General features: G+C 43.0%; 1 protein-coding gene across 1 annotated transcript in view; it reads right to left on the bottom strand.

Moving 5' to 3' along the window:
• Positions 1-115: 115 nt before the first annotated feature.
• LOC105207423 (cytoplasmic polyadenylation element-binding protein 2) overlaps positions 116-27,357 on the bottom strand; it is a 163,664-nt gene continuing 136,422 nt past the window's right edge. Inside the window, exons 4-8 of the mRNA XM_011176869.3 lie at positions 24,107-24,364; positions 23,890-24,002; positions 23,402-23,794; positions 22,822-22,932; positions 116-22,090 (exon numbers count right to left, since the gene is read on the bottom strand). Of these exons, the coding sequence (XP_011175171.1) occupies positions 21,974-22,090; positions 22,822-22,932; positions 23,402-23,794; positions 23,890-24,002; positions 24,107-24,364 (992 nt within the window). The 3' untranslated portion in view covers positions 116-21,973. The remainder of the gene's footprint in view (positions 22,091-22,821; positions 22,933-23,401; positions 23,795-23,889; positions 24,003-24,106; positions 24,365-27,357) is intronic.

The raw sequence follows: 27,357 nt of genomic DNA, 5'->3' as shown, positions 1-27,357 counted from the left end.
TCGCGCACTCACAATTCAAGCGAGTGTCGAGCGATTTAACACAATATTCGCAATCAAAAGCAAAAGAAAGAAGAAAACGCACAAACAGTAACGTAAATGAAGCGCCATCGAGTTATTTTTAACAAACTCATTTATTAAAGTACTAAAAAGGGTGGAAACGAACAAAATCGAAAAGTTGCACATATAAATATCAAGTATTAAGAGTAGAAGAATAATATATTACGAACTATATATCGCACGCGGGGATGCGGCGGGGATGGGCAAAGGAGACGGGGGATGCCTCTCGGCTCACTGATTCTACACTTGAGAGACGTCGTAAAATATATACATATATATCTCATTTCTCCGTGTTTTCCGTTTCTTCTTTTCTTTACGGGAGCATTCGTCGAGGAATCGGGGAAGGGAGGTGAGAGCTCGAGCGGCTCGGAGCAACGATTCTTCGTCAGATCGGAACTGAACCTCCGTAGCTCTACTGTGTTACAAAGTGATGATTTCACAATTCGTACGGGGTCATCCCGTGATCCCACGATAATCTCGCGAGTTTATTTTGCTCAACTTTCCGCTCCGAGCCCCTCGCTCGGTCGCATTTGCGCGAGAAATCGAGGACACCTCTCTTTCGCCGGATTGCAGGATTCTCGCATTTCGGGATCGGGCGAAAGCAACAGGACACCGTATATCCATGAAAGAATTGATCTATTTTATAGCATTTCATTTCGAGAAAAGAAAAGAAAAGGTGACCCTTATAATTATAACAAACACGTCGTCAAATACGAAGTAGATCTTTTTTTTTTCCTTTTCACACATTTTCGCGGCGGCGCGGCGCGGCGTCTGCCAGCGGAGGGCCGTGGAATTATTTAAATACCCTCCGCCTCTACCGTTTTCCCTTCTCCTTTCTTCTTTTGCTTTATCGTCGTTTTGAACATCATTTAGTCGTTTTTATTTTATTATACTTTCCCGATACTTTATATCCATTCTCTCCATCTCCCCCTTCTTTCGGTCGGTATCGCTCTCTTTTCTTTCCCCCATTTTTCCTCCCTCTCTCTCTCTCTCTCTCTCTCGTTCTTCTTACGATATATATTTATGTATATTTATATTTATATAAATATACATACATACATATTTATATGTCTTTAGCGGGTTTGTCACGAAGAAATTTCGTCGCGCGTTTTTCTTTTAATACAAAACATAAAAATTGTCGTCGTCGTCGTCATCGTTATCGTCATCATTGCGTCGTATATTCCAGAGAAAAAGTAACGCTACGTCGCTTTGTTTTTTTTTTTTTTTTTTTTTTGATCTTAACGAATTCTCCTCCCCTGTGAAACACAGCACGAACAGACAGACAGACAGACAAACCGACAGACAGACAAACCGACAGACAGACAAACAGACAGACAAGGAGACAGATTAAGACAAGATTATACAGGCAAACGGTGAACTACATTGTCGACAGTCGTGGCTTCTTCTTCTTTTTTTTTCTCTCCTTTCTTTCTATCGTTTGCATTTTTTTTTCTACTTTCGTAAAATTTTGCACACGCACGCCACACGCTCTTCCACGTACTTCTTCTATCATCTATTTTGCATTCTTCAGTCATTTTTTCTCTCTTTCTCTCTGTTCCTTTCGCTCTTGTTCTCTCGCTACTTTTCTTTAGCTTTCTTTTTCGCAAATTCGCATACATATGCTCGCACGAGATTCGCGTAATAATCACACTCACACCGAAATTCCTCTCCTTTTTTTTCGTCTTTCTTTTCCTCTATTTATGTTTCTTTTCGTCGTCTATGTAGCTCCTTTTCTCCGCTTTGAACACTTTTTTGGGGAGGTGGGTGTCAGACTCTGCCATTTTCTCTCTTTCCGCTAACGATTATTATACAAAATAATTAGAAAAATGTACAAAAATTCATAAAAATAGTAATAGTTATACATAGTACAAGTTACTTTTGGGTAATTATAATAATGTGTACGTGTGTGTTCGTGTGTACGTGTTTTAAGTGTGACCGAGAAACGAGCATGAAAGTACGATCCTACTGATAAATCGTTCTCCAACGAGACGAGTCGAAACGCGTCGCCGCGAGCGAGCGGTTTCCCCGAGGACGAGGCTCTTTACTCTTTCATTCCTCGCGGGAAACCGCGTCCCGATCGGGACATCGCGCGCCAATAATTAATAAATATCAATGTCGTTGCCTACATGCGTACATGCGTGCGCGGGACCGCGTGTTGTCCCGTTACCGCCGACCGGCTTCGGTTCTTTTTTTTTAACTGCAGGCATCGCCTCACCCTCTAACAATGAAAATAAAATTTCTAACAACACGATAATAATATATTCGCCTAACTAGCCGTATTTAGGTTGACGTAGCGTTAACGGGTGAAGCCAAAAAAATTAACGCTGTCACGATAACTTTTTCCCCCCTCTCATATTTTTGAGAGATAAAAATAGCGGAAATTATTTTTTTTTTCAAGCTTCAAATTTTCTTCTTTCGACCGAGAAGCGCCTCGATACACCGAGGCAGGAGACCACCCCCGCCTTGATCAGCTTCCCGAGAGATCTATCGTTAACGAGGCCGTCCCGCGCACGCACACGACAACACGTGTTCTCTTCTGCGTTCGTTATTCGCGTTTCCTTTCTAGTCGCTCTCGCACACACTCTGCCTCTTTCTCTCTCTCTCTCTCTCTCTTTCTCTCTCACGCGTTCTGCATCTCGTAGGTCTATACATTTATATGTACATACACATTTATAATATTACTAAGTCAGCGCAAAAACGATTTCTGCCCCGCTGCCTCCGCACCGTGCCACGTGCGGCAGCTGCGGTTTAAGGAAGAGCAGAAAAGAACTTGAAAAACTTGAACTCTGGATATAATCGCATCGCGCGTTATGTCCGATCGATCAAAGTTTCGTGTGTAATTTTAAAAATTAATAAAGATCTAACGACGATACCGGGCTATGCGAGCCGAACTCGAGCCCCTGCGACGTCTCGTTCGCGAGCGATTCACGCGGCTCGCTATAGGACCCTCGGTAAAAATATTCACCCTTGATTGCTGCGAAATTGCAGGAGAACTTATCCTACGCGAAACCGCACGCATCACGGTCCCCGTCTCTCACTCTCTTTCTCTCTCTCGCACATATGCCCGATATACCTTAACGTTATTAATGCCACAATATATTCTTCGCATTCTACATCAGGCTCGCGTTCGCAGGGAATCCTCGCCTATCGTTTAGCGCCACAGCTCCGGATTTTATATTTATCTAAAAAAAGAGAGAGAGAGAGAAAAGAAGGAAAAATTGTGGAAATGCGCGCAAGTGAGTCGCGAAAAGGAGGGAGATCACGCCTGGCGCTAAACGTGTAAGGACTCGGATCGTGATGGCTGCGTGATCAATGATGTGGAGCCGTTATCGCGACCCCCTCGCTAAAAATCGAGCGTTCGTTAAATACGCACGAAGGCGTGTAACTGGAACTCCCGATTATCCTACTGAGACCGGAGGAATTTTCTCGGGCTCGATATCGCGTTTCGTGCACGGCGACCGCTCTGCTTTGAAAAGAAAAAGTATCCGTTTAGTATCAGTGGTAATTCTCATCCTAGATCTGAGCGTCAGCGCGTTCGCCGTACAGTTCAATCGCGAGAAGCGGGGGTGGGTCGTCGCGGCGAACTCCACATTTTTCGCACGGAGCCGCACATTTCAACATTTACACGCATTAGACGCAACGGCGAACACGTACGTATTACACAGCATCACGCGCACCACTTTCGCACCTATCACGGGGGGCGTACCATCGTATTCTACGCTCTAAACGTTCGCGCCTTCTTCGGGGATAGTCTTCCTCACGTCCGCACTCGCATACACAGGCATACATCACACGCAAACATCCCTCGTTCTCTCTTTCTCTTTCTCTCTCGGCTAAATATATTTATAACAATATTCTGCGACCAAAAAATAAACTCTATTATGTGTTACCGCTAATTAAGCTACGATTATCGATCGATCACGGCTATGTTTTACATTTACGAAGGTTCCGTCGACTCCGGATAGAGATAACAATGTATTGCGTGGGTTCCTCGGTTCGTTGGCCTGGTGCGGTGGCTCTCGTAGGATACTTTGCTCTCTAAATCTGCATCAGTGAAATCTTACTGATTTGCAGTGCTATACTTATAACTGTGTGATCGTCAGTGGCTATTCATTGTTTTTTCAGTGACTCCGATTGAGAAAAGGGTACTCTTACCGATCGGAATCAGTGTATTGTCACAGTGCATGTCACTGATTGATATAGTTATAAGCATACCACTGAAATCGGACTATTCACTGTCTTTCAGTGAATAATATACACTGATTCCGATTTAGAGAGTTTTCCCTCTCTTTCTCTCTTATCCCTCCCTCTTTTTTTTATTCGTTTTCTACATTCATTTCCTATGGGCGTTCTCTGCATGAGACTAGGGCGACCGTTTTCGAAGGAAAGGAAGAAGAGCGAGGAGTCGCTATCGGAGCGACACGCGGGACGCTTCTTTCGATCCAACCGCGTGTAAATTCGTGAAAAAAAAAAACCCCAATAAAGGGACGCCCGTCGCTCGAGGATGCACCTCGGTCCTTCGGCTGCTAGATTGCGTTCTCCCTCTCTCACTTCCGACTCCTCCGCGCCAATGACCAGTCTCAGCGAAAGCTCGCCGTTAAGAATTAACGGGTAAATTGAGCATAAGTCGACAGGAGCGATCCGGAGAATGCGATCGACAATGCGGATGAGGATTGATGAACGCGACGAATCTCGTACGGCGATCGGCAACGACGCGGGGGGACGCGCCGCGTAATCTCGCCAGCGATCTCGCGCAGATTGCACGATTAGATCTGTCTACGGCGATCGGTCGTAGGGTAAATGCGAACAGACGGCCCCGTCCTCTCTTTCTCTCCCTCTACGAGTAAATAATACTGCGCTACTGGTATTCTCACGGTGACGGGAGCTCGAAAATTACATAGCCGCACGATGCATCTATTTCCATATCACGAGCTCTCTGTATAACGGTTTTCGCAAATAAAAAATATTACATTATAAAATATTCTTATAAAATATAACTGTTAATTTTTTTACAGTATACACATTCTCCGCGTTTATGCATTATAAATTAATAAAGTATTTATTAATTAAAAAAATAGATATCGTTATAAAATATAATTGTTAATTTGTAGTATTCCGTTTATATATTAAATTACTAAAAACTTCCTTATATATTAAATTACTTAAAAAAAAATCGCTAAAAAATATTCGTTAATTAAAAAAATAAAGACAATGGTTCAAAGTGCGCGTCGACATGCAAATATCAAGAATAAACGACGATACGGCGACGGATACATTTAAAAAAATTTTTCAAGCAATTTATTTCTATATAATATCAATTTTTGGGGCATTTACCTTTTTTTTTGTAGAAATTAATAAAGAGGACACTGAGTGATCAGAAAAACAGATAAACATTCAAAGCACGTGTTAACAATTGTTAAGAATTCCAACAAACAAAAATGAATTGAAGTAGATAGAAATAAATTTATTTTGATATTTTCGAATTCGCGTTTCAGATTTTTCGAATGCAATTGAATTCAAAAATAATATAAATTCAACATGATGAAATAGCTCATTTCGCAATTCGTATTTCAATTCGTTTAAATCCAAAAGTGATATAATGAGGACATGAATCCATCCAAATTCAAAATGACGAACCGTTTCGTATTTCAATCCATTTGAGTCCATTTAAATTCAAAAATACTTGGAGACTCTGAAGTGCGAATTCAGATAAATGAAAATAAATCGCAATTTTTAATTTATTTGAATTTACTTGCTGGAATTCACTTGTTGGGACAATAATTCCGACAAAAGTGTGTGACAACAGAGATTAAAAAAAAAATGATTTTTTTTTCTCTTCGCCCACGCGACCATATAATCCATCGAGCCTACGGGTATCCATAATACGTGTCAGTCGACGATGAGTTTTGCTACAGTTTTAATTACAAGACATGCGACGGTGTAAAATGCTAAAAGGTGGAGCTCTTAAAAAAAGGATATATCAGAGGATATTTCGTACGCGAGAACGACGTGGTTCCCTATAATATTTTAAGTCGCTACGTTCGATCGCGCGATCAACGCGTCTTGCAATCGCGTCTCAGATTTGCGCGTCTTCGGCGATTTTGGTTTTTTCACGAGATAATTCGCGATCGCGAACGTGAACACAGAAAAACAGAGAACACGAAGAACCGAAACTGTCGCTTCGCGCATAGAAAAATGAGATCCGGAAGATTCGAAACGCCGCGATCGAAAGCTAGAAAATCACTAACTAAATACACGATAATCTCCCTCCCCTCTCCACATCCTCTCGGATATCCGTGCACTGAAAAAGAGTCTAGTAATAATAATTACCGGTAGGATTCTGACGTAAGCCTTATGAAATAGTTTCAATTAAATATATAGTTAGTATAATAAAATATTTAGTAATATTCAGTAACCGTATGTTTGGTAACCGTTTAATAATCGATTGGTTACTACTATATACTGTATTTGGTTAGTATTAACATAATTACTAAATATTTGATTATATTAATCAAACGTTTGATTGAAATTCAATTTCACCAATGAGCTAGATTATGTTACTAAACTTTTTCTTTTCAGTGTGACTAATGTGTGCAACGACTAATTGAGAATCCACTTCTCGCACTCACTCGCTTCCGCAGCACGCGCGTTCTCTCCGTTCAGTCTCTCTCTCGCTACTTCATCACGCTTTCCTCCTCTCGAGCGAATGCACTCACGCACCCAGGCACGCTTGTGAAAATCCCTCTACTCCTGCCACAGACGCACGCTCGTTCCCGAAAGTCCGCGAATATATCGAACATTAACATGTGCTACTAACATCTTAAGTCGATTGACATATTTTAGAAAATGGTAAAAAATCATCGTCCTATGATTATAATGCGTTTTCCTTTTTCTCCTTTCACCCTCACGATTCGGCTCACTCGACGTCCACGCGCACCCGATACGTCGTACCCTTCCCCACTCGCGTTTTCCGCGTTCCAAAACCGAGAAACGTAGCGAGCGAGAAATCGCGCGAGCGTTCTCCAACTCGCAAAAGACGCGCGCGGCGACCGGTCGTATATAAAAAAATATCTAATGCACGGAAAAGGCTTGCTCTCGTTTGTTCCCCTCGCGAATCCGCACGTATTCTCAACTCCTCTCGCCCCCTTTTGATGTCGATGAGCGACGAGAGGTGCCTCGGAGCGGTCGAAACACAACGACTTCTGTCTACGTCTACGCGAATCGAGCTTTGCGAAAAAGGAGCCGAACGGTAATCAAAGCATCGTTTAATCGATTCCCAATTGATCACCAAAATTCCCGATTCCACGGGAATCGAGGATAATGTACTCAGAGATGTTTCGTAAATATGGCGCGAGAAGGATTCGCTCTTTCTCATCACATTAGGCGCGACACGAAATCATGACAGTTCTAACTGTATTGAGAACGACAGCCCGATTTCCGAGAGTGTCGAAAATCAGCGCTCGCTGCCTACACGCGTGTATGTGTGTGTGTGTGTGTGTGTCATCCTTCTCTTCGTCCGACGTACACCCCAAACTGCCGTTATTCTCGGGGATACCGCGAATGTCCGGATATTTAAAGGACGTTTCCCCTGATCTTTGAACATCCCTCGAGGGATGACTCCGGGACATTTTCGTGCCTCTTAGAGTCTCGAATGTACGCCAAACCGTTTTTTTTTCTTTTTTTTTGGGGGGGGGATTACGTCTGTCGCGTTTCACAGCCGTAAGTATCGCGCGTCGTTCGTCGAACGAACGCACCGTCGATCCTCGCGATGTCGAAACGATCATCGTTGACGATCCTCGATCACCGATTACACCACGGCGAGACCGAACGCCGCCTCGACAACGAAACCTATATCCATCGTCTGTCCGAACATCCCGTCCGCAAGAATGCGTGTGTGTCTGTGATCAATTATTCTTACATCGTAATTATAATAATAATTATTGTTATTATTATTATTAATCCCTCGCGATTGTAGCGTCGAAGGAACGCCCCTACGTTCATGAGCTAATTGTAGGATCATCAATCGACCCGACGAATCTCGGCGATCGTCTCGGCGGTCGTAAAAAATTCGCTACTACCATTTTTTTTTTTAACTCTTTTAGACTCGTGTGTCTCGTGATGGACGCGCGCGTCGAGTGTCGCGTGTTTAATACAAAAGTTCTCTTCGTTCTAAGCATATATAGAATACACATTACAATATAAAGAGATTATTTAGAAAAAAGAACTGGTACAAAAAAAGGACTGGTTGGAGCAAATTGGCTAGCAACGATCGCGCGCGCCGCGCGTGCTTTGAATTTTTTTTTTTCCTTATTCGTTCATCCTTCTTCCCTTTTCGGTCTGCATGAGGCACCGCGGGCGCGCTCTCGTGTGATTTATCGTTTAGTATTCCTAGATCGATATCGACACGCTACACGCTAGCTGCTAAGAACAATCAATAAATCGGCATCTCGCGCACACACATTTCTCTTCTCTCTCTCTCTCTCTTTCATCCCGTCGCATTCATCCCCCGCGCGTCACTCTACTTCACTCTCCGTGTTTCTCGTCTCGTGCTCTAAGACGCGTAATCACAAAGTTTCCAAACTCCCCCCGAAAATGTTACACACATTAAAAAAAATAAAGGAGAAAAATAAGGAACATCCCGCTACTCTAGTCGTCGTCATCATATGTCACTCGAATAAGGAGTACACTGTGACACGTGAGAGTGCCGTGTGCTCTCGTGTGTGTTATGTATGCGCACGTATGTTTCGTGAATGTGTGTCGGGAATGTGTCTGTTGGTGTGTAGCACGCGCGAATATACAAATTTCGCCGCCGTGTATCGTAACATGCGTTTCCGTCTATCGATCGGTCGACGATAAAGATGATCCTTATCTCGCCGAATCGAGGTCGAGATTAGCCTGAAATCGCGCTGGAAAAACACGCGCGGCGGCCTACTACGCCCTCCCTAAAAAGATATAATCATCTTGTCATTTGCTATATCCGCAGGATCAGCGGGTCCCTCCGACGTGATCCCGTCGCGGTAATTTCGCTATCTCCATCGAATCTTGTCGACATTGGAGGACACGGGCTCTCCTCGAGAGCCGAGTTTAATTCTTAAATGCTTTTCATTTTTTTTCTTTACTTGAGAAAATATCGCGTCTATTCTTCCTAAAGATTTAAATTTAAAATATCTCGTGAAAAACGTAACTAATAGCTTATTTTCTCTTTACGAACATTTAATCTTTTTTTTTTTTAATTTTGAAACGCTATTTTATATGTTAAATGCTCTGGGAAAATATCGCCTCTTTATTTCTTCCTAAAGATTTGAGATATATCTCGTGAAAACGTTCAACTAATTAATTGCAAGAGTTCATTTCCTTGGATATTCAATCTTTAGTTCTCGCGTAGCCTCCTTATTTTGGGAATATCTTTTTCAAAACACGCCTCCCATCCTCAAGAAATACATGAAAACCAGGGGACGAAATTGAGCATGCAAGATGCGAGAAGGGATCTGTCGTTCGAGCGAAGAGAGAGACTCGATTACAGAAAATTGCTCGACGAAGAAACAAAAAGGTACACAAAGATGGCACGCCGTGATAATTTTTCTAAAAGGTTTTAACGTACTTGCGTAATGCCCAATGTGCAGACGAAGCTATCAGGAAAGGATCGTGCAAAACGTTACTCGCCTTTTTCGAGCAAGTGTCTTTTCACAACTGGAAACTAGAATAGTTAAGCTACCCTTGGCTTGATTCTCACTTTCCGCGTGAGTTCCAGGTCGAGTCGTCGTCAAATCATCAATTTACCCGAAATGAGTGCGGGGGAAATCGAAAGAAGAGATGTCGCGGATAAATTGCGCTCGCTCGTGGGACAGATTATAGCCAGGTTACCCAGAGGTGGGCAAAATGTGGACACGCATACGCATACACACGTACATACCGCGCGTATTGCGCGCGGATGATTAATAGACATTTTATTAGCGAGCCTGACGGCTCATGCACGACCGAGAGAAATACACATACACACGCATGCTCTCTCTCTCTCTCTCTCTCTCTCTCTTTCCTAATTTGCTGCGGGTCAATGCCTTAAAACGCGGTGATAACTCGATACGTAACTCATGTCAGTATGCAACTCGGTACGTAAAAGTCACACCTCCGATTTCTTTCGTATAATGCATATATGTATATATATAATTTATATATTACAAGATCATAGAAATTCGTATTCACAATTACACGCTTAGGACAATATCTATATATATATAATATATATATATTTATATATAATATCTTAAATATATATATTAAAGATTAGTAACAATAAGCCGATTCTACAAATACTTGACGAAATACACGGTGGCGAAACGCTCGCTCTCCCTCTTCTCGACGCGCGGCAATTCTATATATTATATATATAATATAAAAAAAAGAAAACCGCCCACGTCGTCGCGGGAGTCTCATTTTTTTTTTCCTAGTTAATGCAGGTACAGGATTCGCTAATCGAGGTTTCGTAGAAATTCGAGATAGTATTTAAAAAACACGCTACTTTCGCACCTAAGAGGGACTATCTGCATTTTTTAACCATTTCCTCGTGGTAATTCGACTATGTGGGCACGCGCGCCCGGGCGCGGGCGCGACAAGCCCGATCAACTCAATTCTCACCTTTTGCATCTGTGTGCGTTTACGTGTGTATGTGTATGTGTGTGTATGTACGTGCGTGCGTGTATGTGTATGCTACAAGTAAGAGAGAGGATTATATTATCTAGAAAGGGACAGCGAATCGCTAATATAAACGGGATGTGTAGGGGTCGTCAGACGATCTCGTCTTCACTTCCGCCCGAATCCCCCCCCCCTCCCCCGCTCGGAGATTCAATCCCGACCGATCTTTTTCGATTTCTTTCTTTCTCTCTCGTTTTGCTCGCCTCTGGGGACACTGGACCGCTGGTCAATTTCGCTTCCCGCGGCCACGTATCAGGCCCTCTAATATCGGGCCACATCCACTTCCGGCGGATCATCCTCGAGAAAAAGAAAAAAAAGGGAGAAAAAATCTAGGGAGGTGGGGCGTCGTACCCTTCGCCTTCTCGCACGCGGTGCACGTCGGCTCTCCCCTCATCTCGTTTCCGTTTAACACAATTCATTGCACTGCGCCCAGCTGCTTGCTTATTAGCGTAATACTCTTATCGCGTTATCTTCACGCTCTAAGATTTGCCGTTTAATATTTAAGCTTACCGTTCGCTCGCTCATACATACACGCATACACACGCACTTGCTCTCTCTTTCATTCGTATATATATAATATATATATTTTTTTACGCACATCTATATATTTTTAATCGAATTATACTAAGCGCGAGCGCGCGGGGGCGATCGGCTGAGCCGCGAACACAGACGGCCTCTCGCCTCGCACTCAACATGTACTACAATTGACTAATGCGAAAAAAAAAAACAAATAAGAACAAGAAGAAATTTCATTTACTATCAAGCCAAACAACGTGGAAATCCAAAAGACGCGTGAAAGGTAATCAAAAGCCGTCGAAAATGTCTTGGCGCGACTGGACTCCGTGCCATTCTTTAATGAATCTCAAAAAGAGTTCAAATGCAGCAAGAGCGTCTATGAACGTACCTATGAACTTCCGTATCGATTCCTTGACCGTGTTGTCTCTCGGCGCGATCCTACCGAAATTTCGTTCAGGATAATAGGAATCATTTCCTTTTAGTTTCAGTTAGTTTCCGTGTCGCGCTTCATGATTTCGTTGCTTGGGCAATGAAATGAAAACCGGCCGATCGGTCGACGTGACGGAGAATTTCGGCGAGGTCTTGAGATTCTCGAGAATGCCAGCGAACGCCTCTCTCGTCACGATTTCTCGATCAGCCTTCGAATCTGCCTCCGACTTTTTCCCCCCGTTTGAATTGCGCGTATGTGGGTGAGAATGTGTATGTGTGTTGTGTGTTGTACGTGTACGTATTCCAACTGTTTCTTTGGTACGTAGAAATGTCTAAAATAATGACTCTATCGTTATAATTAATAGTGGCGATGATAATAGATACGAATAATCTTAATCGTAGTGATAGATCGCAGTAAATCGCAGCAGTATCGTTGCGGAATACCTCAGACTAACAGTGAGAATCGATCATCGTTGTCGTGATGCGCTTTCTCTCTCTCGTCGACGACGATTCCGTAAAGCGGCGTAAAACTAGTAAAACAGGAAAAAAGAACGACGGCACCTCTCGAAGTGTCGGAGGCACAGGTAGAAAAAGAAAAATCACTTACACTGAAAAAAGTTTGGTAATAAGAATGATAATCACTAAGCTTTTTGGTGAAACAGTTCCAATTAAATGTTGAGTTAATAAAATCAAATATTTAACAATTGTTCAGTAAACGATTGCTTATTATTATGTTTGGTTATTATTAATATAATTATTAAATATTACTAAACATCCGATTGTATTAATGAAACATTTAATTAAAATTATTTCACTAAAATTTAATTTTTATCACCAAACTCTTTCTTTTTCAGTGTACGCTCGAGAAACCGAAATCTCGACCGAACCGGTCTTGCGCGCGCTCGCGTGGAAGCGCCGACGGGCGATGTGTGCTGTATTAAAAATTTTATTATAAATTTACAAAATTCATTTTACATCGTCGCGACGCGACAGGGCCATGTAGGTCGCCCGTCGCCTCCCACGTCGGCGCAGGCCGATTATGTGATGCTCTTGTACGTGTACGTGTAACGTCTTACATGTATGCGAAAGTTTCGGTACAACGGTGTAACTTTAAATTCTTTCCCGGAGAAATTAATCTAAAAAATTTTGTACAGAGATAAAGCTTCCTCGTCAAATTCTCAAAAGGCTATACATTGAAACACGCACGTACAAATTAATTAAGATTATGCAATGACTTCCCGATGATGCAATCGGTAGTAGTCATGATACAATAGAACGATTCTCGCGATATGGCTGTCAGCATTTATAAAGTAGATTTTATAAAAAAGCTATTGATCTTATTACACTTATTACTGGATGCTGTTGTGCAACTTTTTTTTCGGATTCGATCATACATGTATACGTGTGTGTATGTGTGTAAAAAGAAAGAACAACGAGCAAGATGATGATTTGAGATGTGATGATCGCTCTCTTATTTACAAAACACTATAAGATTTATCTATATAGCATCGTAAAATATAAGAATAATAACTTTATTTAAAAAAATAAAAATTAATTAATTAAATCGTACTCGGAAAACGGTACATCAGAGGGTGAGCAGGAGGTGTACGCGATTCTGCGGTTCTCTTTCTCTCTCTCTCTCTTTCGCATGATAATTCGCGGCATTAGGAATCCTACTTACGTAACGCGCGCACATCTCTCGCTTCTCCTTTTTTTCCGCTCTCCTCCTCCCGCGCGAGAGGTTTCGGTCTCACGATGAATACTCTACCAGTCCTCTCGCCTCGAGATTCTCTCTCTTTCTCTCTCGCACGAAAAGCTCGCGAGAGAACGCATCTCGAGGGAGGCCCTTCTACGCGAGGAATCGTGCAAACTGTCTGCTATTTTAAAATTTAAAAAATTTTTTTCCTTTTATACAAAAATCATCAAATCGCATTTTTTTTTTTATTTTTCTCGATTCATTTAGAAATTAGACGGCACGAGTCCTCGCGTTTGGGTATCGTATCGATGAGGAAAATCACACATTTTCCGCTGTTCGCGCGCTCTCGCCCTTTCTCCCTTTTTTTGTCAATCCTCCGATCGCACGATCATCATATCGACAACGAGGGATATAAATCATCACTCTCTTTCTCGGCACTTCTCTCGCCAGATCATTCCCATTTCTCGTGCCTCTCTCTCTCTCTCTCTTTCTCTCGCACGCACCCCCTCGCTCATACGCAAACACGCATACAAACACGCACTCGCGCATGCAGATACGCAGAAATGTCCTACAAACACGCATTCGCGCAACTTCTCTGAACTAAGATATTTAGACAAGAATATAACAGCGGTATAAAAAACTTTTCAACACTGAAAAATACAAATCTATCGTAAATGACTACCATTGTTACTCGTTCCCCACGTTTTTTTGTTTTATCAATGTATGTTTTTCGTTCTCTCTCTTTCGCTCTCTCCCTCTCACTCTCGTCTTACGTTTGTCTTTAATTATACGCGCATTACCCGAACGACAGTAAGTCCGCTTGAGTACGAGCGAACCGATATTCGCTTAATCGCTCTTTTTTGCAGCCTCAGTGGATAATTAACTGCGTGTATCTTTCTCTTTTTCTTAAATCCTCTTTACAATTCTCACACGCGATTTATCTCTCCTTTCGCTTTTTACTGTCGTGTCGTGCAATATTTTTAGCTAATTTCAATTGCATCCCGTTTCTTTTTCTTTTTTTTCCTTCAAAGTCTGTCACAATATATTAGATATTTTAATCGTTATTATCAATTATATATTAGTACTTTATATATATAATATATATATATCTATATAATTGTCATTATATTATTATATATTATGCTTTATCACACATATTACAAAGGAGGTGAAGAATCACACCTAACATATTATTATTATTTTGTTGTTATTTTTTTTTGTTACTGGCGTACCTCAAAACGTTAACTCTGTATTGCGGATGTAGTTTTTGCGATTACTTCGTTTCACTAGTTCATTGCGCGCCACGCTTGCAGAGGCGTTTGACAGTGTCTATGTTGTGTGTGCGTGTGTGGATGCTGTATGTGTGTGTGTGTGTGTGTGTTGTGTGTGCATATGCATGCGTTTTCGCGGCTTTATATATTATTCTTTCTTTTCTTTCTACTCGCCCCTTTCCTCGCCGCGCACGATAGAGCCAAAAGAGGTTCTTTTTTTTGTTAGAATCTACGGCGATCAGAATTTGAGTTCTAGTAAATCTGGGAAGTTGCGTTTGCAGCAGAAAGAAAGGCATTCGACGGTACAAAGTATTAGTAACAAACAATTTTTCAGTTCGGAATAATAAAATATAAAGCGCATTGTGAAATGCCTTCTTATAAATCTATCGTAAAACTTACTTTATTACGTCTACAAATTCTCTAGATAGCCTACACTTCTCCAGTCGATTGTAATAATGCTACAATGAATTGCAATGCTTTTTAAGAAAAAAAAAACATGCGTTAAAAAAGCTCTGAAATTGCTTAATATAATCAAATAATAAAAAAACATAAAAAAATATAACTCTAAACACTAGCTAGTGACATTATCTGTTAAGTAAAATCGTAAAACGTAACTATTTATTAATTCATTCAAACACGGATATCGAATAGAACAGATTCTCGAATGGAACTCGCGAAAAACATCCATTTATAAGAAAATAATATAAAGACGCGCGTCGCGTGCGTAACTTTCACAAAACGTGCGTTTATTTACGACAACGGCAAGCAAAAGTGACTTCCGCGAAGATACACAGCATGCAGCAACTTCGCGACAACTAGAAAAGTCGGAGGGTGTCCCGGTCTCGCGACAGCAACCTTCGTCCAGTTTCGGCCGATTGTAATCCGATCAGCAGACCGCGAGTGATATGTTCGCGTCGTGCGATCGTACGCACGCTTCGCGATACTCGCGCGCGGTATCTCCTCGGAATCTCGCATCCAATTGCTTCGTTCCGACGAGATATCGCGTGTTCGTCGCAAAAAATGTGGGCTCGCGGTTCTCCGCTCTCCGATTTTTTTTTCTCTTCCCTTTCAATCTACATGTATATAAACGAAATCGAAGGTACCGGGCGAAATTAGACGTGGCGTTCGCCAAAATGGGAATCGATCCAACTTAATCTGGCCGCCGTAGAGACGTGAATTGAAGGATTTAACGCGCAAAATACTTTGCGTTTATCGCAGGTAACTCTTACCAAGAACAATTTTACTTCCCGAGTAAAATTGTTATTATATATTTCATATGTATTGTATACATAATCGTTATTACAATATGATTTCATGTCTTTAGATACAAAAAGAAGCATGGATTGTTTTCTTGTAAATTGGATTGGCCTTTTTGCTCTGCATCAAACCCTTCAATTTCTAAAAAGCTTATTCGGCGACGGCTCAGAATAAAAGATTCACGGAAACCGACACAGTAAGATAAATCGCACAGTCCGCGCGAATTCGATCGTTAATGATTACAGATATAATGATCGTATCTCCCTCGTCGAAATTCAGGAAGCTGATGATTAGGTCGGATTACTATTTGTTACGTTGTAAAAATTCGGGGTGTATTGTCATCGTGACCGTAAAATATCGCTCTCGCGTCAGCCAGGGCGAGATATCTTAGTCGGTTTTCGGGAATCTAGACGGCGAGCCTGAACTTTTTTTTTACACGGAATATACCTAACGCACCTCTTTCCCCCTTCGTTGCGCCTTATAAATCGCTAGCACAAAAATAAGTGTTTCGCACAAAGAGGTACACGATGTCGGGTCGGAGGAATGGGGGAATATCAATCGGGGATGGGGAGATCGAAACCCGCGAAACGACCCGAGTACACACAGTGAGATTGAACATTTAGCTAGACACCCATATCCAAAGAGACACGACCGTAGTTTCAAGTTTCACGTGTTTGATAGAACGTGTTTTCGTAAGAGTGGAAAAAAAAATTGTGTGCTTATAGGAATTTCTCGATGGTTTCCTCGTGTACTTGTCGACATGAAAAAGATCGTATACTCGTACTTACGATTTTTACTTTGGGGATTATGAGTGTTGTGTGTGTGTGTGTATATATGTGTTAGCCAGAATTAAATGTACTTTCGCGTATGCGTTCGCGCTCCCGAAACAGGTTCCCGAAGTGACGTTTTGCGTGGGGACGATACGTCCTGTCCTCCTTTCTCTCGCTTGCCTATCTTTTTTTTTCGCACGTTTTTATCCGTTTTTTGAACATTATAGAAAAATTTGTCTAGAAAAATCGGTCTCGGTCCTTGTCCAAGTACTCACTCGCTCAAGTATTGGAACACGACGCTACTCTCTCTCTATATATATAATATATATTTATATATATATAATATGTATATATCAATATATATTTTTAGTTATCAATTGATTTAGATGAATTGGTACCTAGGTAAGTTTCGCTACACAATTATATCGATCGATTAGTGGAGCGTGCGTGTATGTGTGTTATGTGTGTATGTGCGAGTGTGTGACCGTGCACGAGCGCCTGTTCGACGACACGTGCCCCGTGCTCGCGAAGTGTGTGGTTGAGAAAAATTTTCGCCTAATATATAAGCCGGCTTTGCGTGCGCACGCACGTGATTTCCGCACGTGCACGGCCGCGCGCGCGAGCTCGCCAGCATTTTTCTCATATACATATATATATATAAATTTGCCCGCGATAACAACACGGATATGCCCGATCGCGGCCTGCGTTTTAATTTATTTACTGCCCGCGTGTGCCGCACAAATTATTTCCACTTTCTCTCTTTCTCTCTCTCTCTCTCACGTTCGCTCTGTCTCTCTTTCTTTTCTTTTCTCTTTCGCTCGATTTATAAGAACGATGACTCGTATGTAAAATTGCACTAACTAATGCTCATATTCGTCCTCCTCTCGCCTATCTCTCGTCGTGTCCCACCCCCATTCTCGCTCCTCTCTTTTAATTTTTTTCTCACTCACGCGTGATCTCCGTTCTCCGTCCCGCCAATCCTTTCGATCGAAACGATTCCGGGCTTTCGTCAAGTGCGTAAGAAAAAGTCGATCGTGTCTATTTAGAATATTGCGAGAGATAGCAACGGATAGAAAAATTCAACGTACTCGCTCTACCAACTAATATACGTGTAATTATGTACTAATGTTTTACCCACCTGCTCCCCTTCCCTTTGGTCGCAAGGACGACTCGAGATCCTCTCTACATCCCCGGTTCTTATTCGTCTCCTACTTCATCTAAAATTTCGCCCGCGTTTCGATCAGATTCGGATCCAATCCGTGCACCAATTTACCTTAATCGAGGGCGCGCGCGAGTCGAAGAGGGTCGGCGACGAGAAGTCGTCTCCTTCCTCCCTCCCGCTGTCTTATTGGATTTATTAATTTTTTCCCCCCCTTCATCACCACACGCGACTCTCGTCCGCGTCGAACGCGTGCGCGTGTCCTCGTGTCTTCGCGGGCTGAACGGTGTGTCTCAGACGAAGGGACGGAGGGTCGTCGTTGAACGCGGCCGCCTCTCTTACTGCGCTTTCTGTCACACAGCACCCGCCTAATAATAATGCATTCTTTCACATTGTCTCCTAATAAACGCCGCCGCCGCCTATCATCTCTACGTGCGGCGAGATAAGATATATCATATATATATAATATATATATATACAAAAAGGAGTACCAAAAAAATAAATATATATGTGTATATATAGACGTGTGTGTGAGGATTACTTCTTTTTGTTCCTTCCCTCGTTATATCCGTACGCAAATATGTGATTCGCGAATCGTCGGTCGCGTAATCGACCTGTGTGCTGTGTGCTCTTGTCTCTGAGTGCGTGTGTGTGTATGTACGTGTATTGTGTGTGTTCGCGGATTGTACAAAGTCCGATACGTGCGCAGAAGAAGAGTATCGCGAGAGACTCGTCATGCGAGGTTTAAACTACGTCTTCCGACTGCTGCTGCTGCTGCTGCTACGTACAGAATGTTGGGCTTTTTTGCCATCTACGAAGCGGAACACACAACGTTGCATACTAATTCCGAGGCACGACGCTTCCCAGCCCCACGACCTTTCGGTCGTCTCGCGAAGGAACGACCCGGCTATTGTCGGAAGTATTGTAAAGAGACACGCCTTTTTTGCATAACAAAAGGGTCACTGGGAGATGACGAACGTCCGGTATTAGCGCTAAGCCTGCTTCCACTACTACTGGGTTAGTTATCAAAAGTATCCTATGTTACGTACCGAAGAATAATCTCGTGAGTGAGAGACTAATTACGGTACGGGAAGTTGCCTTCGTTTTAGGTAAAACGCGTCGAAAAATCGTCGATTAAATCTTGCCGGGATCGCCGGGGCGAATCGGGTGAAAGGACGCGTGATAGGAAGCGCCATGCCTAAAATTTACGGAGGTCCTGCGAACCAAGACTCTCTCTCTCTCTCTCTCTTTCTATACCTTGAACCCTTTGAGAATAGAAATCCTGCGTCTCGGCGGAAAGTTTTCCCTCCTTTTTTCTTTTATCCTTTAATTTGAACTACGGCGATTGCGTTTGATTATATACACTCAGCGAAAAAGTCCGTTTCGTTTTGAAGGGATTTAAGAAAACCGTGCATACTCGCGGTCGCGATTAATAAACGCCGGTTAAATCGATTAATCGGTTAGAAGAGAGGGATCGGTATGTATGTACAGGAGCGGACAACATGCGGCATTCTCTATATGCATATATATGTATAATGTACGAATCTAAATAATAGTGTCCCGCGCGCGAAACGCGCGATCCCTCAAGACGTGCCGCACACTCTCGCAAATCATCTATCGGACGTATGAAGAGAGTAATTAGATACGATCATGCTATGTATAACACGTTGCTCCGGTATTCCGCGACTCACGGTTTCTATCGCTACTTTGGTTTTGAGAAACGACACCCCTCCCGCCCCCTTGCGTCCCGTTTCGCAAGCGCGTTTCTTTTTCTCATCAGCCTGCGCGAAGTCGAGCGCGAGATCGTTTCGCCGCGAGAGAAGATCCACGAGGTACGCCGCTCGCGTTTCGCGAAAGAGACGGGACCGCACGGGTTGAGACGCTCGCAGATGTTCGCGGATATTCTACGCTTATTATCGAACGTTTTCGGTGAGGAGGGAAATCGCGCGTAGGTCGAAAATACGTCTCGCGTATCACCGATCGTTCTCATCGGCGCGCCGGCCACGGAGAGAGCGACCGTTTATATATTGCACATAGTGATAATAAAATCGGGATGCGTAAAATTCGTGAGCGACGGCGGTAGCGGCAACCCTTGGCCCTCGCGAGTTCTCCACGAGTGAGTAGATGCACTTCTCTTCCCCTCCGCGGGCGGACGATACGCGCGGCTCGGCTTCGTGACTCCTTCGTTTCCCGCGCGAAGTCTAGTAAAGATCACTGACACCGGTGTTTCTTATTTTTCGGGAAAGAAAATTGGCAGAGAAACCTGGCGTGCGAATGCTAAGCTAGGCAGGCCTGGACAACCTGGGGCACACCGCCACGGTGTCGTATACAGCCGTTCGCGTTTGAAGAATTGAACTACGTCGGTTTCTATTTACTCCTCCTTCCATCGCCCGTGTGACACCACTTCTCCCTAATACATTTCGGTTTCCCCATTTATGTTTCCTGTTTGTGTTATTCTCTACGCTATTTCTTTCTCACTTGAATAAGTTAATTAGTAAAAAATCATTTTCTCAAATGCCTCTCTACGAGCGTGCGGTCGCGTTATCCGCACGAGAAACGCATTCCGCAACGCACCTATGTATTTTTAATAAGTCCTTAATAGCTAGGAAACCGTGTATATGTATATGTGTGTGTGTTCTGTGTTTGTGATACAGAGAATTACCTACACAGCGGGTTGAAGCGTGGCTTTTTTTCATTACTGATTAACATCCAATGCGAACGATTCGTCTCTCTATACCTCGTCTCTATCCTCTCCCTATCACTCTCTTCCGGGTTTTCCACCGGCCCTTATCACTCGCCTACGCGTCTTTTCCGATCTCGCCTGTTTCCACTATCATCTTGCTCATTTATTCTCTATCTCTCTCTTTCTCTCACATTCCCTTCCAATCCCGTTCGCTCACTCTGGCGCACACTCTCGCGTCAGATCAGGTACTCGCGTTTCTTACGAACATTCGTCGGACGACGTCGGCGAGAAAACACGAGCCCCGTTCGTCGAAAAGTCGCCTCGCCCGCGTCCACTCGGGTCGCGCTTCGCAAAATCAAAATCCCACTCGACCGGGATGGACGACACGGGGAGCAACTCCTTCGGCACGCGGCAGTCGAACTCGGAAGAGACGATCCGCGGCGGATCGAGACGCAAACGCGAGGCGGATCCGTATCGGCGATTTCGGCAGATACTCGAGGAGGATCGGTGCCGGCAATCGGGCGCGGGGTGTGTGTTACGCGAGGGTGGTGGCGGCGGCGACGGCGGCAGCAGCCCCTCCCACGCTTGCTCGCTCCTCGAGACTCGCGGTAACTAACAGTACTCGATCTTTCGGGCAGAACCGGTGCATTTTACAGCGCAGACAGATAGGATTATACGTGTACGAGTAATCGATATACTGAGAATCCGTGTTCGTTTCTCTTCTGAATCCTGTGTCTCGGCGTGTGTCTTTCTTCGTTTTCTTCCTTCTTCCGGCTCGACGATGTCGGCTCGGCGTGGATCCGATCATTCCCCTCTGCTCCTTGTTGTCTCTTCCGACGCCTTCGTCAGGCGCGAGATCAGTTTCCGGTTCGGCAAAGTCATTTAGATCGGCAACAGTTTGGTCCGACGATGATACCGACGGCGGTTAGCAAGTCGTTACGGATGCGAGGTCGAAGATCGGAGCGACGCGGAGAGTTTGCATCGACTGACGGGCAACAGTGGCTGGTTTCTTCCTCCAGTAAAACCGGTACAACTTGAAGTAGTAGCAGTGGAGTAATAGTAGTAGTAGTAGTAGTAGTAGTAGTAGTAGTAGTAGTAGTAGTAGTAATAGTAATAATTTGTAGTAGAATAGTAGTTGTGGTAGTGGTAGTAGTAGTAGTAGTAGTAGTAGTAATAGTAATAGTAATAATAGTGGTAGTAGAGTAGAGTAGTGGTAGTACGTAACGATCGAGTGGTGGTAGTAGTGGTGGTAGTAGTAGTAGTAGTAGTAGTAATAGCAGTTTTGAGGCTGTGTTCTTGTTGTAGGTAAGTAAGTAAGTAATATGGGGATAGAGGGAAGTGAAGGTTGGTTGGGGGCACGTGAGGGGAGGGTGGGGAGATATCGGTAGAGGTGGTAGTTAATTAGCTAGGGCTGCGAGATAATTAGGGACAACGCAGCTGGGGTTAACACCAGCGGAAAGGCACGGCCCGAGGCCGATCCGCGCCCTCCTTCACCAGCGGCTTGTGGAACTCCCGACCTGGCCGGGAGTGGATAGTTGCCCAGCAATGTTCGCAGTAGTACTGAAAGTAGACAGTATTATAATTCGGATTTCAATATTAAGTTCGTAAAAAAAATTTAATGTTCTCTTTTATTAATACACGAGGAAAAGATAAGTGTTATTGCTGATTAGTTTAATAAAATAAATGAATAAAATCTTCTAACTAGTATAGGGATTTTCATAGGACGTGAAAAATTTGTGTTGAATTACATTTATCAAACTTCATGTACATGAAAGTAATTTGCATTAATGTCAAAACTGTCATAAAAAAAGGAAACAAGTGCATTTTTGATATTTTGATATGTAATTATTGTATTTAAGAAATAGATTTATAAAATTTATCTACCAAAAAATGATTTTATTAAATTTATCAAAATTGAAGTAAGAGTAAAAGTAGCATAAATAAATAATCAATTTACTCTTCTTCACCCTTTTTTCCATATCCCGTAATTGTTTGTCGTTTTAAAAAATAGATCGTGGTCTACATGAGTTTGGAAAACCTTGATCTAATTTATTATTAAAAAAATACAAATACGATTTTAGTTTTGAATCGCGTGGATAGAATTTTGGGATAAAAATCTTAATAAAATCTCAAAAATCGTAAAATCTAATTTCAACGGAGTTGCTCTTTGCTATGATATTTGTATAGGAATCACAAAGTCCCGATTTCAAATTTATTAAAAATAAAAGCTGCACTTTTACTGTAGCCATTTACTATTTAATAATAAAGATCAATCGATGTTCGAAATATACCTGTAGGCAAGTGACGTTGGCGCAGAAGAACGGCGCAAACTTGCCTCCACAACGCTGGCCTTGACATTCATCACACATCTGATCGTCCAGAACGTATGGTTTAACTTCGACCTGTTTGAAAGGTGAACAGTATGATGAGTAAAAAAAAAACGCGAAGTATTTAGAACAAAAGTAATTGCTCGGGGAACGATGCTCGCAATTTATAAAAAAAAATCATCGTCTCATCTTTGAAATAATCCTACACGAAAAAAACAATATTGCTAAAGTATCTAAAAATTTAGCTAGATAAAGATCTAAAAATAATTAAGTTGAAACATCAAAAGAATCATAAAGGATGTTCCAGCATAATGAGCAGTGACGCAAAAAATTTTAACATTTCAGCTTGAATGTCCCGCATAATTATTTTCATAATCTAATAAAATCTGCATTCAATTAATATTATAAAAAAAACAAAATCGTCATTTTCTTGTAAAATTATGAATTTAGATTTTCCATTCTTATCATTTAGAAGTATTACTTTTGCTCGAACCATCTTGGAAGAAACGATATGCAAAAGGGCATAATTTTTTTTCGCACTTACCCTCTTATCAATATCGCCGTGCTGCAGCTGTACGAATCTGGCTGAGATGGCAGCTATGTAGCTTTGCTGATTACTGAAGGCGACCCTGCCGGCACCTTTGGGATACTTGAGCTCAGGATCGGTGTCGATACCGGCATAACAGACACCGCCGTAAAGCCGGTCCATGATCATCGCGAGCTCGACGGCTTTGAGCGGTCGCGGCACCCCGCCGACGAAGACCGTCTTTCGCGGATCGAGCGGCATAGACGCGTCCAGCACGAAATCGGCGTCGCTGAGCCGCCAAGGTCGGATTTGCACAGGCTTATCCTTGATTGTGGGCGAGCTTACGCAAAGGTAAAGTTTGTCCTCGTCCTGGATGCAGGCGTCTATCAGCTGCTGCACCGAACCTTCGTCCTGAAATGCCGAGCAGTCGCGTAAGATTTAATTGTCATTAATTTTTGTGAAAAAAAAAGAGAAAGAAAAATGAAAGGAGGGAATCGAGATCATACCTGGAATAGCAGAAATGCGTAGCCTTTCGGTGGGAAGTAAGATTTACTTTCTGCCTTGTGGGGCCAGTCCACGACGAGCGGACCAAAGCGGCGAAAACTGGCTGTGATCTCGTCTGAATTGGAGCAAAAAAAAAAATGCGTCATGATTCACATCATTTTACTACATCTCGTCCCGCAGAGTAATTTATCTTAGATGATATACGATTGGGCTGCGTACCTTCGTCGATGTCAGGCGGTAGTCCACCGACGAAGACTTTCCTGGAGAAACGCTCGCCGGTTTCGCTGCCCTGGCTGTGCGGACTGCTCCGGCTCGGCGACGAGAGCGGCGCCGCTTGGGACGCTGTTATGCCGCCGCCCACGCCAACGCCGACGCCTACCCCGACACCAACGCCGACGCCATCCAGACTCGGTGCATTCGGATCCTCCAGCAGAGTACCACCTTGCTCTTCAAGACTCGGGAAGAACGGAGATTTGCCTGGAAGAACACAAGATATTTCTCCACGTGAGTAATTCGATTCATCGATGAGAGACAGGCAGATATCTTGAGTTAAGTTGGACAATCGACGGAATACGGATGAATTAAAAAATTAAAATAAACGCGAAATACGATGTTAAAAAATAAGCAAATAAACTGTAGTAAGTAACAGAAAACCTTTACGTCCCTCCGTCCCAAATGTGATAGGAACGGAATTTGAGCCATGTGCGGTCGACCGGCCCGATTTACATCGTAAAACAAGAGATCGTTATAGATCGTCCGCGGGAATCAAGGTCCGGATCTGACATTCATTCGTTGCCGGAGAATTCATTATGCAATTGTGCGGAATCACGTAACAAGCGGCGGGAGAATCGCGCGTATTATATTACGCGATGTGGGAGAGAGAGAGAGAGAAAAAGGAGAGGAGGAAGGGAGAGAGGGGAATCACACGCGCAATGTAAGCGTTCTTTCGACATAACTTCTGTTCTTTCTTTTTTTGGTTGAACCGGAAGTTTTTGCGTTGCACACGGTTGAAATATAGCCTCGTAAAAACGTAATGCACATTACGTAATGTGACGTTCTCGGCATCATTTCTAGACACGCCGAGAGAAAAAGAGAGAGAGAGAGAGAGAGAGAGAGAGAGAGAGAGAGAGAGAGAGAAAGACAAGAGGACGATTCCTTTAAAATATCGAACGATAAATTGTTCAATACTCCGAGGCTGTAATTATATTATATGGATATTATTATCAGATTCTCGAGAGAGAAATCGGCGGATGCGCGATTGACGGTCTACTCTCGTCGAAGATTCTCTTGAAAAAAATTAATATGTGGAAGAAGAATTGTGCATTCTCGAGATGCCTGTCAAATATCGTGTGCAACTCGAAATAATTAAAGGACAGCAACAGCTAGGAGAATATTAAAATTACGCGAGAAAATTGAGCTTGCATGCCAAGAGAGATTTTCGATTTTTTTTTTTTTTTTTCCAAGCACTCGCATTTCAGGTGACACGAAGAGCAAGGAATACTCTCTCGATGATTTGACCGTACGTTATGTAAATACAGGATTGCAATGTGCACGATTTTGCCTCGTATTATTTTGTTAAATACAGTTATTAAATTACATAAAAAGGGAAGACTTCGAAAGTTGAGAGCGTCGCGGGCTCCGAAAAAGGCTCGGGCCAACACCGTAAACACCGATAATTTGACGGCAGCCGGGACCGTCTCCGTTTCGGACGGTCCCGCTTGCGTCAGACAGGTGCGCGAGGAGGAGGAGGAGGAGGAGGAGAAGAAGGAAGATCACCCGCGTGCAATCAACGGCCGGTCATTAATTACTCGCGCGGATAATGATCGGCGTGCGGATCGACGTAACACGGCTCGCACGCGGCAGGAAAAAGGATCGCCTTCGTCGACGATCGTTCCGGAAAAGCGCGCGTAGAGGTAGGGAAAAAAAGATACGGGGACTCACTGTATCTCCTCCTGACGGGAAATCTCGCTCGTCTGATAAACGTCGCCATCCTCGATCGGAGATCGAGATAACGAGTCGACAACAACGGGGATACGCGCGCGCGACTACGACTATCGTCCACAGGACGCCGTTTGTTTCTTCCGTCGTTGTTAAGGGAGAGAGGGGAGGGAGGGGAAAGAGAGAGAAAAAAAAGGAGAAGCAGTAAACAGGGTGCAACGCGCATGAATGGCACGCACGGCGGAAAGCGTCCACCGGAACAAGCGAGCGCGCCGTCGCGACGCTCGCCTTTTTTTCCTCCTCCTTCTCCCCTCTCGTTTCCGCGCGCCACGCACGCGGCGTACATACACGCGGTCGTGTAATAATAATCGAACCGGAAACGTAAATACGCGAGGGGACTTCCCCACCTCCAGACTCCTCCGACGCAATTTGCCTATCCGCTCGGGTGACAAGCGCGCCGGGCGCAGCTCCGTATTTACTTTTTTTCTTTCTAAGCGACATTAACGCGCGGGTTCTATCGCGCGAGCTGATAATTATTTACATATACTCAGGGCAAATGAGAGATATGAATATGGGTCGCGCGGGTATGTACCGGGTGTCTCGCTTCGTACGAGGTACATCCTGAAGTGGAGGACCTGAGGAAAATTACTGGTTTCTTCACAAAGTTAATCGAGCGTTAATTGACGTTTGCGGGAAAAGTTCGCGGAGAGAAAAATGCTCGGAACTCGAAGCGAAGTGCTTCCTGCATGCGGTACAATAATCCATCGATAATTTCTTCATGTTGACGTTTAATGCTCGATGTTCGCAAGAAGTTACCACCACGAAATTGCAGTGTGAATGTAGCTTTCGTACGCGAGTGGGAAATTACGTAAAGGATCGGCTTGATGCACACGGGCGTGTGCAACTTACGCGCGGTAATTTCAGGTGTAAGACGTTTAAATGCCCATCGACCAATTGAATTTATACGATTTTAATCGCCTCTGATGTCAATATAAAAAAAATCTATAGTGTCATTTTACAGCTGCATTTGTATTGTTGCGTAATATTTTTTTGCACGCCACGTGAAGAATTTATGTCGTAATAGTTTTTTTTTCAGTGCATAATCTATCGAAAAGGTAATAAAACAGATATCGTTTGTTTGTGCTACACAACAACATAACGAGAAAAACATTTTTTAATTTAAATATTTTAAATCATTAAAATTTGGTAATATCACTTTTAAGGATGTTATGGGTCATATCTCAAAACATTACCAAAAATATAAAAATTTTGTAGAATATTCTAGTATTACGTTTGACCGTCTGTGTAAAATTTGTAAAACAATTTATTTATTGGTTTAAAAATTATTTAATTTTTTGTTTACTCTTCATTTTTATATAAAATCGCGTTTTGCAATACTTATTTGCAAATTTGATGGGAAAGTAATATTACCATTTAAATTACAATTTTTACATGTACAAATAAAACTCTAATATTCGTGCAAAAATTTATTTAAATCCATTTATATTATTTAAAAGTTATTTATTTAAAAC

This window comes from Solenopsis invicta, chromosome 16, assembly GCF_016802725.1.
Source record: "Solenopsis invicta isolate M01_SB chromosome 16, UNIL_Sinv_3.0, whole genome shotgun sequence".
In the NCBI taxonomy this organism is placed as follows: domain Eukaryota; kingdom Metazoa; phylum Arthropoda; class Insecta; order Hymenoptera; family Formicidae; genus Solenopsis; species Solenopsis invicta.
The sequence above is the reverse complement of the archived record's forward strand: the minus strand, read 5'-3'. Positions and strand labels throughout refer to the sequence as shown.